General features: G+C 39.5%; 1 protein-coding gene across 1 annotated transcript; it reads right to left on the reverse strand.

The window, feature by feature from the left end:
- Positions 1–1,301: 1,301 nt before the first annotated feature.
- LOC119264690 (B-cell receptor CD22-like) lies at positions 1,302–11,527 on the reverse strand. The gene is made up of 8 exons (XM_037543319.1): positions 11,222–11,527; positions 5,197–5,581; positions 3,779–4,039; positions 3,434–3,697; positions 3,224–3,305; positions 3,072–3,099; positions 2,190–2,443; positions 1,302–1,614 (listed from the first exon to the last, which is right to left on the reverse strand). Exons 1-8 carry the CDS (start codon positions 11,525–11,527, stop codon positions 1,542–1,544), a joined length of 1,653 nt encoding a protein of 550 aa, XP_037399216.1. The 3' UTR covers positions 1,302–1,541.
- Between the last annotated feature and the right edge of the window lie 2,205 nt (positions 11,528–13,732).

Raw genomic sequence — 13,732 nt, forward strand, 5'->3', positions numbered from 1 at the left:
AATCAGATTATCCTTCAATCAATGCCTGGTGAGACCACTGGCTGTCATTTTTCTTCTTCTACATGGTTTATGATATAATCAGCAGTGTGTACTACTCAGCTCAATATATCCTTTATTATATTGTTATCAAAAGTCTTTATTTATTCATTTTGACAGTTCAACATCAAAACAAGAACAAGCTTAAAAAAGAAAGATAATCAGGCAAACCACAATAAAGGGGTTAGGGTGAAATTATAAAAAGTGATGGCTATACTTCATCATTGTTCAGTCAAGGTTCACAATTTTATGTAAATGTAACATCCACAATGACTGCTTATGAATCATGGGTGTAGTTCAAGTCTATAAAACTGTTCTATTAACAGAAGTAAAGCCAGCAAGTTAAGCCATTCTGCAGAAAGTAATGCTGAAATAAACATGAACATCTTGAGAAAGATATTGTCTAGAAGGCAGCATATGCTCGTCCAAAATGTGTTCAGTGCTAATGGCGCCTTCATTGATGCAGGCTACCCACTAATACACCCCCACACCATGACAGACCCTGGCTTTTGAACTTCATAACAATATTTTTATGATCCTGGCTGAAGAATGTTGTTCCTAAACTCATTCGACCCATTCTTGCTCATAAAAGACTAGAAATGACCTGGAGGTTCATTTTATACCCAAGCATGATTATTATTATTATTATTATTATTATTATTATTATTATTAATAATAATAATACTAATACTAATACTGCTACTACTACTACTACTAATAATAATAATAATATTTTATTTATATAACACTTTTCATGCCGATGGCAGCTCAAAGTGCAGGTTTTGTATATGAAGCTAAAGAACCAAGTTTCTCAAAAACCAAGTTTCTCAAAAACCAAGTTTCTGTACCATTTACGGCATTTGGCTGACGCTCTTATCCAGAGCGACTTACAATTTGATCATTTTACACAAGTAGGCCAGAGTTGTGTTAGGAGTCTTGCCTAAGGACTCTTACTAGTATAGTGTAGGGTGCTGACCCAGGCAGGGGATTGAACCCCAGTCTACAGTGGAGAAGGCAGAGGTGTTAACCACTACACTAACCAACCACTATCAATGATCAGTATTTCAGATTTTTCATGATTAAATTGTAGAAATGTTTGTGACATCCACTGAGAAATATCTGACACACAGCTGGTTAGTCTGTCTACAGATTGTATTACTTGTTTATCATCATCACATGCCACTTCTCCCTCAGGGTCACAGGGTATCATTATTATTATTATTATTATTATTATTATTATTATAATTACTTCCTTTTTTGTCTTTAGTAAAATGTCTGCGAAAGTAAATGCATGCACGTATATTAATATTTATGACATTTCAAAGCTTTGGCTGACAAATTTATGTCTTGTATTTTAATGAAACTCTATGCCGGAAATTATGAAATTATATAAAGCGGTTCTGGCGCTGCATCAAGCACTACACAAAGAAAAAAAACACCTTCAAAAGGCTGCGAGCATGAAACATGTCATCAGTGCAAAGGTAGCAGGTCACTTATGATGCTGATTAAGTGATGTACTTGTGCTGTTTCACACTGCTGTAGATTACTGATAAATCCTCTGCTGTTTCCTCTTCCAACCTTAAAGAAAAGGCAAACACAATTCAGCTCTAAACAATAAAACATACTCATAATGAAAGGACGAAGCACAGTAGATCTGGATCTGACAACTCCAGTTCTGGATGGTAGAGGAATAGATTGATGTCGGGGTGACAAAGAAGAAAAGGTAATGATAAAAAGACAGTAAAATGCAGCGAATGACCCAGACAGGCTTAGAGTCCAGAACAATATTAAATTCATTACACCAGTGTTACTCAGCCTTGATTTGATTCACTGGCAACTTTTGGAGTCACATGCGTGACTGTATCTCTTTATTAGGAGAGTCATTCTAGCACATATTACAGCAGTACACTGTATTAATGAAAATTAAAACCCTCACTCATCACAATAAAAATATATACTTTCTGTTCTCTTATAATGACAGACATTGGCAAATTAATCAAAGCTTATTCATCAGTGTAAAGTTCCCAACAACTTATTTTATCAGAAGAAAATGGCAGTTTTAGATTTCATATTATATTCTCTTTCTTTGGGTTCAAGAAAAGTGCATTATAAATGAAATTATCAATAATCAATAAGGTTAAGCTGTAACTCACTGGGAGCAGAGATCAGACTGATGGAACTGAACACTGGCATAAATGATGTCATCGCCTGATATTTTGGTGCCATCAGTGTTATGACACAACTTGACGCTGGTATATTCCACACGATCACCAGTGCAGGAGACGGACGCCTGGGCACTTAAAGGTGCTCGAGATGAGACACTGGTGTACAGGATGTTGTCTTGATTTACTGGATCAAGTGATGCATCAACTGCAGTGGCTGTAGATGGATTATGGCTGTTTATGTCCTGTCAAAAAATCACAGCAGGAAAATGCCCTATTCACAGTGCCCGGGGAGCAATTGGGGGTTAGGTGTCTTGCTCAAGGACACCTCAGTCATGTCAGCCGAGAGGATCGAACCAGCAACCTTCTGGTGACAGGGCTGGTTCCCTAACCTCCAGCCCACAACTGCCCAAAATTGTAGGCAGTTTGTTTTGTACTTTAAAGCTTCACTTCTTTTCCATGAAAGAACAAATCTTTTGTAATTTCTCAGTGTTCATTGAGTTAAATAGGCTTTCAGGCCTGTCCATGTGATATGATTACATGAGTCAGTCAAACAGTCTTTAATGCATATTGTTGCTGTCGGAACAAAACCTCATATCTCAATTTTTGTCGTTTTTCAGGTTTTGACATGACTTGAAAGCACCTGTGGTCCTGTTTATTGTGTGTAAATTTCATGATGAATGGACCAGCAGAAATGATCTAAGATTACTTGAAAATCCTCTGGTTCCATTGACTTACGTGAACAGTAGAGTACGTTTTTACCTTCTCCTGTAAAGTTGCCATTTTGGAGATAAGATGTTTTGATCCGACAGCAGTGACATGCAAGGAATGCGTTGTCGTCTGCGGTTGACAAGACATTTTAAATCTGTTCACCTTGTAATGGCCATCGTTTTGCTTGCATCTGAAACTGGGGCAAAGAAAATAAAGATTTTGTCAACCAAAAGTAGTAATTTGGTATGTGATAAGATTTTGTCATCAGGCAACATTTTGCACCTTAGATATTACCACAAATGTCCTCCACATACCGTATCCATAACAGGACAAAGAGAAGAAACCCTCCACAAGCTGTCAACCCAATAACAGCGTATTTCACATTGATAGGATGTCCTGAAATGTGGAAAAAAAATTATAATAGTAAAAAATAATCAGTAATTTTCTAATCAGTAATGTAAGATCTTGCTGATTTTATTCCGAGACTTTTGAGGCCATCAATTACATGTTGCTTTTATACGTACCTGACTCCAAAACTGAAACTACAGGAGACTTCTGAGACCCAATTGAGTTCTGAACTTCACAGTAAAATCCTCCTTTTCCATCTCTGCTGATGTTGATGATGCTGTAACTCTGTCCAAATGCTACAGGTGAGGTTCCACCTTCTTTAAACCAGGTGTAGTTCTTCTCAGGTGGGTTTCCATCACTGCTGCAGGTCAGAGTCACTGAACTGCCCTCCACTATTTCACCAGAGGGACTGATGGACACTGAGACCCTCTTTGGAGGATCTACAGCAAGCACATTACATTATTGTGCAAAACAATTTAAGCTTTTAGATAATTTAGTCATAAAATGTCAAAACTACTTACACAGCACATTCAGGTAGACTGCTGGAGAGTGGCTGGTCCCATATTTGTTAGTGGCTTTACATGTATATTCCCCTCTGTCTTCAGAACTGATCTTGGTGATGCTGTACTTTCCTCCTTTTCCTGATGCTACTTCTGTCTTCTTAAACCAGGTGTAGATCTCCACAGGTGGGTTTCCATCACTGCTGCAGGTCAGAGTCACTGAACTGCCCTCCACTATTTCACCAGAGGGACTGATGGACACTGAGACAATCCGTGGTGCATCTAGTAAGAAAAATATGAATTATGTATTTTAAACCTACACAGTGTGTTAAACAATTGAAATCTATGTTTATATGTAAACAACCACAAGCATTTACACCAGTCAGGTGTAACATCATGACAACCTCCTCGTTTCAACACTAACTGTCCACTTTATCAGCTCCACTTACTGTATAGCTGCACTTTGTAGTTCTACAGTTACAGACTGTAGTCCATCTGTTTCTCTGATACTCTGTTACCCTGTTCTTCAGTGGTCAGGACCCCCATGAACCCTCACAGAACAGGTGCTATTTGAGTGGTGGGTCATTCTCAGCACTGTAACACTGACGTGGTGGTGTTGTGTTAGTGTGTGCTGCACTGGTCTGAGTGGATCAGACAAAGCAGTGCTGCTGGTGAGTGTACTGAATTTCAACAAGACACCAGTTACACCATTTCAGACAAGTTACTTTGATCATTTTCTGAACATCTACATTTGTGTCAGCAACCTAAGGACCATTTTGACAAATGTCTACAAGCAAAGAACAGCTCCAGTTTCCTGCTGCTGGCCACATACTCCCAGAATGGGTGTGCAGATTGGTGAAATGTGTACCTGAGTCAGTGGAAAAATCATCCAGGTCTGGAGGGTATAATCACTTAAGTTCCAAATGATCTATAGAAGCACTTCCAAGCATTGCCTACAGTGGTGTAAAGCTCATTCCCCTTTCACTGTAAAGCATTGGAACGACTCTGGAGCAATAGTAAACAACTATGGTCCTGTAAGCTGATGTCCAGCACAGTTAACTTCTCTGCTCAACCACATCTGGTTCAACTCATCTGTTAACTGACAGATTTAGTAGCTGTGTTTGAGTAGGGCTACTGTGTTGGACACCATCCCTCCAGGACCTCCAGAGAACAAATCAATGGCATTCTGAACAGTTCTGCCATCGTAGTGGACCCTTACTAGTAGAGGAACCTCACTGACTTGCCAAAAGCCCTGATCTCAACTCCACCAAATACATTTAAGATGTTGTTTGAAGAGCTGTTTGTGAACCAGACCAAACTGCCCAACATCACTGCCTGACCTGTGTGTGTGTGTGTGTGTGTGTGTGTGTGTGTGTGTGTGTGTGTGTGTGTGTGTGTGTGTGTGTGTGTGTTTCATAGAGCACAGGGTTCATACTCACAGAAAACATTTAGTAGCACCATGTCAGACTCTGGACCTCCTGGATAAGGTAAACATCTGTACCCTCCACTGTGACCAGTGTTGATGTCCCTGATTTCATATGTTTGTGATGTTCCATTTCCAATGGATTTCATTTTGAGTCCCTCATAATGTCCAACTGTCTTATACCAAATGTATTTCTCCACAGGTGAGCTGGCATCACAGCTGCAGGTTAGATTTACTGAACTGCCCTCTACAATTTCACCAGAAGGGCTGATGGACAATGAGGTTTTTCTAGTGAGCTGCTGTAACGATGTTACAGTAGAATATGTTGATTTACTCACAATCAGAAGCAGAAAGGTCACAGGCAGAGGAGGAACCATTCTAGTTGATGTCATCATAGATGCCTGCAAGATTAGTAAAGTAGCTGCTTAAAGGTCTTTGAAAATAAATAAATGAATAAAAAGACACCATCCCTACCCCAGGGTTCCCAGTGTTCTGCTGCATGGAGGGACAGATTTTATAGTGGCTTCTAACCTGGCTTAGCAAATCAGGCTTTTGTTGTTAGATGTTCTGTTGATTCTATTAATGATAAAACTTTTCTCCTTAATTGTTATGAAGGGATAATGAAGTCAGTTGTGTTTATTTAGTAACCAGAACAAAGTTACCTACTTATATTTAAGCGAATGGTCTGCGAGTAGTTGGACATGTTCACGAATGTGCTTAAAGGTGGAAAAATGTTGTTTTTTGTAGATAGATAGACAGACAGATAGATAGACAGACAGATAGATAGATAGATAGATAGATAGATAGATAGATAGATAGATAGATAGATAGATAGATAGTTGGTTAGCAAGTTAATTAGTTAGTTACTTTATTGATCCAAAGGAAATTTAGCAAAACGTTATTTCTGCCCGTACGCATGAAAACAGGCTCCATGTCCTTTGGACATACAAAAAAACCACCAATCACTCTTAGAGAAAAAAATAAAAGTAAAGAAAAAAATGCAAAACCGGTACACAAAGGACAGAGCTACTGGAAAGACTGCCATCACAGCGGCGCCGGAAGAGTATTTGTTCATGATGAGTGGTGATGAGGAGATGGTAGCACAAGCACATTTTTTGGACCAAAATGGAATTTAAGACACACCCTCTTGTGAAACTCCACCAATGTTGTGACGGTCACTGACCTTTCTACACTCAAAAAAATGAAAAAAAGCAAGTAACCTGCATTGAACTTTTGAGTTCACTGAACTTTAAATAATTAACAGAGAGTAAAACACACGTTAATTTTCCGTTAACTTGCTTTTAGAGGTTCAGTTCACTCAAAATTTCAAGGGGACCAGGTTAAAACACAATCATTTCTTGCAGTGTGGTGATCAACATCAGACAGTGCCTGCACTAGGGTGAAAATAGAGCCCTATATGTGAGTTTGGTGTCTTTTCAATGGACTGAGCCGTCAAATCTGTTCACATGTGTCTGGATCTTGTGGCAAGAACTACAGTTGCACCAGTTTACCTATTGGCCCCCGTGGCCCCAGCAATCTTAGGATTAGTCTTGGAAGAAGAGTGCCAGCATAAAATGAACACATGGATTAACAGGTCATGGAATATATGTAATATGCTCAGTGGTGGACAGTAACTGAGTAACCGAGTAAATGTAATTAGTTTCTGTACTTTAGTATTTTTGGTGTATCTGTACTGAAGTTTCTCCATTTCTGGGCGTCTATTTCCTTTCACTCCACTACATTTCAGAGTCTAATATCCGACTTTTTCCTCCTACATTTTGAGAAATCTGTCGTTCCTTTTGGTTTCTGTGTGTATAAAAACGTAACAGGTCAAAACGAAAGAAGCGCAAAGCCAGAGCACCAATCAGGGCCCAGCGGTCACTTTGTTTAGAGCTGGTTTTGACCTGTTGGTCATACCGACCCAGTGCAGCACGCGGTTCAACGTCAGCGCAGCAGCGTCAAACTTTGGGAGAGTCTGTTCAACATAAATGATGAACTAACCTAACTTTGTGTAAATAGAGCTCAATATAGAAATATGTCCACATATGCAGTCGAGACTGACGCGGCTTTTTTCTGAATTTCTACAAACACCATTTCATTTTATAGTAAATGAGTTTGGGCTGGTTTATGTTTATGAACAGACGCCTACAGATCAACATAGTAAAGGAGCTCATCTGTGATCCTGAGTTTAAAGCCAGTTTTTATTCAACTTAAACTTGGAACTAAGTTGTAAATAAATCTGAAACTGAAACTTTGCTTGTGTGTAAAAAGTGATTTCAGAGCCACTCGGTTCTCCCTGATGGAAACTGTTTACCTTCAGTGTTTTGTGCTTCTGATCATTTTAATAGACGTCAGCGTCACTAATTAATGACGTTCTATTAAAAGACTGGTTTACCAAGAGAGACGCTGGAGGACTTTCACCTGAAATGAGTTCATGAAGCCAGTCTGGTTATAAAAATGATAACAGGACATCAGAGCCAGAATTACTCTTTTAGTACTTTTACTTTATACTTAAGTACATTTGAAGGTAGATACTTTAGTACTTTTACTCAAGTGGAGGTCTAAAGGGAGGAACTTCTACTTTTACTGGAGGAATATTTTACCTTGGGTGTCTCGACTTTAACTTAAGCACATGGTTTGTGGTCTTCGTCCACCTCTGAATAAGCTTTGGGATGGGCCCATATGTGAGATAACGTCTCAGTAAGAAAATGAAGTTAAAAATGCTTTTCATGAGATTTTTACAGCAACAGACTGACTGTTTGTGAAAAAGAGCTGAAACCTCAAGGTGACTTCCTGGAGATGTGGTCTGTTAGTTGGTTTTGATTGTGAGGCCAAATGCAAAGATGAGCTATCCCAGAGTGCAGTGCAGCCACAACTATTCAAATGTCAACACTCTCCGCCCCTCCACTGCCTCACTTTATACAGAGTGTCATATGGTTGGTCTTAAACTACTCTTTATTCCTTTAAATGGCCAGGACCCACCAGTGAGCCCAAAGTTTTAATACTCACTTCTATGATATAAAGGCATGCAGGATAATATAGACACGCAGAAGAGCTGAGTGTGTTCAAAATAACTAATTCAGCAAGGGAGCAATGAGAATGAAAAGAAGAAATAAATAAAAATATAAATAAAATCAGAAAAAAATATTAACATGACTACATAAAGTTAGCTCAGTACTCCAACAGGCTCTGAGCTGTTCTGTTTCAGACAGTTTTCATCTTCATAGATAAAAGAGTTCATTGTAGCCACACCTACTGCTTAGAGGTCTGTAAAATCAAGCACACAGCCATCCACCTCCATAAACACCGGCAGTAGAGCAGGTCGCACTGAAGGGCTCAGTCACTGTAAACATGGCTCAGGCGTTGGACGCCGCCTTTGCCAGGTAGTGCTTCCTCTTAACTGTGTGCATTGCCATATATAGACTACACACACACACACACACACACACACACACACACACACACACACACACACACACACACAGACACACACACACGCGCGCACTCACACACTGACACACACACACACACTGACACATACACACTCACACACACACACACTGACACATACACACTCACACACACAAAGAAACAATTTATTTGAATTACAATGAATTTACCATAAAAATTCACTGAACTCACCACATCATTCACCCAACACTGTGAAAAGTAAAAGAAAAATGACTTCATGTTGTGCAATTTGAAAAGTTTTAATTCAACTCAAATCGATATCCTGACAGAGACTGTCAGCCAGGGGACGAATTTATTTCCCTTGAAAAAATAACATGTAACTTTATTTATTTATTTATTTATTTTTAACCACGGTCATTTTTATACTTGCGCACATATTCAGAGGATATTTGAAAGATGTACATTAAAGAGAGCCCTTTTTACTGCCAATCGTGTGGTGACAAAATACAGCAGCTCTGAAATGCTTTAAAATGACTGTTCACTATTAAAGACTTCCTGACCTGCATGTTTATTCCTGGTTATAACCAGTTTATTCACTCTTAGAATCTCCTTATGTTGTAAAGACTGACTTGTTTTCAGGTTGCAGGGTGATTGTTTATAAGCCTCTGTTGTGGAACATGTTTCTGTTGATCAGTTGTAGAAGAGCTCGTTTGCAGCTTTGTGGCTTAAACCACAGGGTGAGAAGAGCTCTGTTTGGCCAGTGAGTGGGCAGAGCGTCTGTTTCCAGCACTGCATATTCTGAGATGTGTGATATTCAGTTTTGAGCAGTTGTAACCACATAAAATTATACATTTGTATTAAAACAATAAACGCTTATGTGTTTCATTAGTGAAAGGGTGCAGCTGCATTTGTAAAACCTTTGGATTTAAATGAAATCATAATTTAATTTAGAAAGTTTGTTTAAAATAATTCAAACTAAAATGTGTAATGCATTTAAACATTTCCATATAAACTTTATTTATACACGACCTTCATTTATTTATACACGACCTTCATTTATTTATACATGACCTTCATTTATTTATACACGACCTTCATTTATTTATACACAACCTTCATTTATTTATACACGACCTTCATTTATTAATACATGACCTTCATTTATTAATACACGACCTTCATTTATTTATACATGACCTTCATTTATTTATACACGACCTTCATTTATTTATACATGACCTTCATTTATTTATACAGGACCTTCATTTATTTATACACAACCTTCATTTATTTACACACGACCTTCATTTATTTACACACGACCTTCATTTATTTACACACGACCTTCATTTATTTATACACGACCTTCATTTATTTATACACGACCTTCATTTATTTACACACGACCTTCATTTATTTATACACGACCTTCATTTATTTATACACGACCTTCATTTATTTATACACGACCTTCATTTATTTACACACGACCTTCATTTATTTACACACGACCTTCATTTATTTATACACGACCTTCATTTATTTATACACGACCTTCATTTATTTATACACGACCTTCATTTATTTATACATGACCTTCATTTATTTATACACGACCTTCATTTATTTACACACGACCTTCATTTATTTACACACGACCTTCATTTATTTATACACGACCTTCATTTATTTATACATTCGCTTCTGGCGCTCGACGGTCCACTTTTCCTCCTCTCCTCTCCCTTATCTCTCCTGCTTTGCTTCTGTGGCTAGTCTGCTGTCTGAACTCTTTAGGGTGCCTCTGCTTTGCTTCTTCCTTCTCTCCTGCCCTCTCGCTTTACTCTGTCTCTTTTCCTTTTACTCGTTTTCTCTCTCTCACTCACTTTTCTGCTTTATTTTCTTTCTCACTCACTCTTCTAGTTTACTTTCTCACACTCCTTTACTCTTTCTTTCTCACTCACTCTTCTACTTTACTTTCTCACACTCCTTTACTCTTTCTTTCTCACTCACTCTTCTACTTTACTTTCTCACACTCCTTCACTCTTTCTTTCTCACTCACTCTTCTACTTGTTCACTCTCTCACCTCAGGATGAGTGCAGGATAAGTTGTCATACCAGGTCGGGTTTTCGGTTTCTGGCTGCTATCCAACATTCCATTCCACATCAAGTTTCAGCAACTGAAGGATTGATTAATACTGATTAAGGATTATGGCTCACGCTGCTACATCATCTACTTGCTCCGAGTGTATCAAATTGTCTCAGAGGGTCACAGAACTTCAGGAAAGAATCCATAGCTTACACTCTATAAGGGAGGATGAAGAATTTCTGGACTCGGTTCTTGCTACGCAAACAGCTGATAAAACCGTCCCAGCAACTGGCAAAGAAAGAGACGTCTCTCTGCTTTGTCACTGGGATATGCTGGGGGCTAAGCTTAAGCTCATCTTGGCCTCAACCCCCAATCCAGCGAACAACAACAGTGATAAGGGCTGGATTCTTGTTCGGGGGAAGGAACGCGGCAGCAATCAGCACAACGGCTGTGGCAAGCAGCCATCTTCAGGACAGAACATTCTTTTAGATAACAGATATGAAGCTCTCGCCTCAACTCGAGTAGAAGAAATTGAGCAGTCTCACCTCAATATACTGCCACCCTCTCCAGGACATCAAGGACATCAAGCACAACACAATCTTCATCAGAGAAACAACTCGAGTCTCGCTTCTAAACAACAGCATGGAAATAACTCCGGTCACATGCGTATCAACCACCAGACTGCCAACCGTGCTAGCCGGCAGCATGCTAACAAGCATGCTAAGGGTATTAGCCATCAGAATGGCAACACATGTGCCAACCACCTGGCTTCGAGCCATGCTAGGCAGCTTGCTAAGAGTGTTAGCCATCAGTGCGGCCACACACGTCCCAATCACCAGCTTGCAAACCATGCCGGTCGACAGCTAACTAATGTGCATGCTAATAGGGCTAGCCATCGGGATGCTAACCGTGTTAGCCAACGGGATGCTAACCGTGTTATCCATCAGGATGCTAACCATGTTAGCTGCCGAGGCATTAACGGTGAAAGGAGACGAGGAGCTCCTCCACAGCCCAAAACTCTGCTGATTGGGGACTCGGTAGTCAGAGATGTATGGAGCAAAAGCATTAAGGCCTTTTGCTTTCCTCGTGTTACTGTCTGTGAAGTGATACCCATGATTCCACGCATACTGCATGATCATCCAGCTATGGAACGACTGATAGTGCATGTTGGCTCTAGCGATGTTTACAAACAACAGTCGGAGACACTGAAACAAGATTTTAACCATCTATTCGATATTCTGGAGTTTTCACAGTCTGAAGTGTTCATTTCTGGACCGATACCAACTGCACGTCGGGGTAGTGGTCACTTTACCAGACTGCTGTCTCTAAACAGCTGGCTCGCTACAACCTGTGCACATCGGAAGGTAAAATTCATTGACAATTTCAACATCTTTTGGAGACGTCCTGAGCTTTTTAAACCTGATCAGCTTCACCCTAACAAGGCTGGGACTCAAATGCTAGTGGATAATCTACTGTATGGCATCACTCACATGCGGAACCTGCACCCAACCGCCAGCAGTAATGTCAGTCACAGGAGTTCACTATCTCCTGTCAGAGAATCTCTGCAACACTACAGTCTGCAGTCTTGTAGGAACTCACCTACTTCTCCTGCACACTCAGTGAATTCGCAGGTCTGACACTCTGGAGTCCATGCTCCTAGTCAGTGCTACATTCCAGTTCTTGTAAATAGCCGGTTGCATGGCTCTCAGATTCGGAATAAAAATGTAGCCAGAAGAAAACGTAGTAGTACAAGACATTGTAACAAACAAAATCTGATCCCGGTGAAATGCACAAGTAATGTAAACTTTGTTGACCAACCACATCAAGTCCTGAAAGTCTCCTTACTAAATGTCTGTTCACTCACAAACAAGTCTTTTATCATAGCTAAATTAATTGAAGATTACTGTCTGGACTTCCTTTTTCTAACAGAGACTTGGCTTGATGGTAACGGAGCAATAGTACTAAATGAAGCTTCTCCTTCCAATTTTAACTATTTTAATGTCTCTAGAGTAAATAAGAGAGGTGGTGGTGTTGCTTGTTTTTACCATAAAGCATTCTGCTGTAAGCAGATCTCACTAGGGGAACAATCTACGTTTGAATATCTAGCAGTACAACTGAACAGTACTTACCCAGTTCTATTGATTGTTATATACCATCCTCCCAGACTACATACAGACTTTCTTGAAGATTTTGCAGAAATGCTTTCTAGGATTTTAATTGATTTTGATTATGTTTTAATTACTGGGGATTTTAATATTCACATGGATATACCCACAAATCCAGTCACTTCAGAATTCATGAGGATGCTTAACTCTTTTGGTCTCACACAACATGTATCAGGTCCAACTCATAGGCACGGCCACACCTTAGATTTGATCATCTCTAAACGCATAGATGTTAATAATACTGAAATTACTGATGTTGCAATCTCTGATCATTTTGGTGTATTTTTCAATATGTCATTATCTATTAGAACACTCTGTGAAAAGCGCACAATAACCAAGCGTTATCTCAGTGCTGGCAGTGCCGTGGCCTTCACAGACATGATACAGTCCCTCCCTCCCCTCTCAGAAAATGCGAATGAGTTAGTTGAAACATTCATACACAGAGTTAGGAGCTGTATTGATGTTGTGGCACCAAAAGTAAATAAAACTATTTCTGGAAGAATTAAGATGCCCTGGAGAAACACTACATCTATTATAAAACTCAGGCAAGACTGCAGGCAGGCTGAGAGACGTTGGCGAAGGTCAAAATTGGTAGTACATTTTGATATCTATAAAACAACATTACAGACTTACAACAGTGAAGTGAAATCAGCACGGAAAAACTATTACTCTACCTTAATCGACTCAACCAGTAATAACTCAGCTGCCCTGTTCAGAAGTATAGATCGGCTAGTAAACCCCACCTCCCATGTCTTCCCTGAATCCGTTTCAGTTGAAAAATGTGATGAGTTTGCAATATTTTTTAGGGACAAGATTACTAATTTAAGGCAGAATATAGCAACAAGCACTAATAGACTACCAGCCCTGATATCAGTTAGTCATCCTAACTGT

Source organism: Pygocentrus nattereri, chromosome 12 (genome assembly GCF_015220715.1).
Source record: "Pygocentrus nattereri isolate fPygNat1 chromosome 12, fPygNat1.pri, whole genome shotgun sequence".
In the NCBI taxonomy this organism is placed as follows: Eukaryota; Metazoa; Chordata; class Actinopteri; order Characiformes; family Serrasalmidae; genus Pygocentrus; species Pygocentrus nattereri.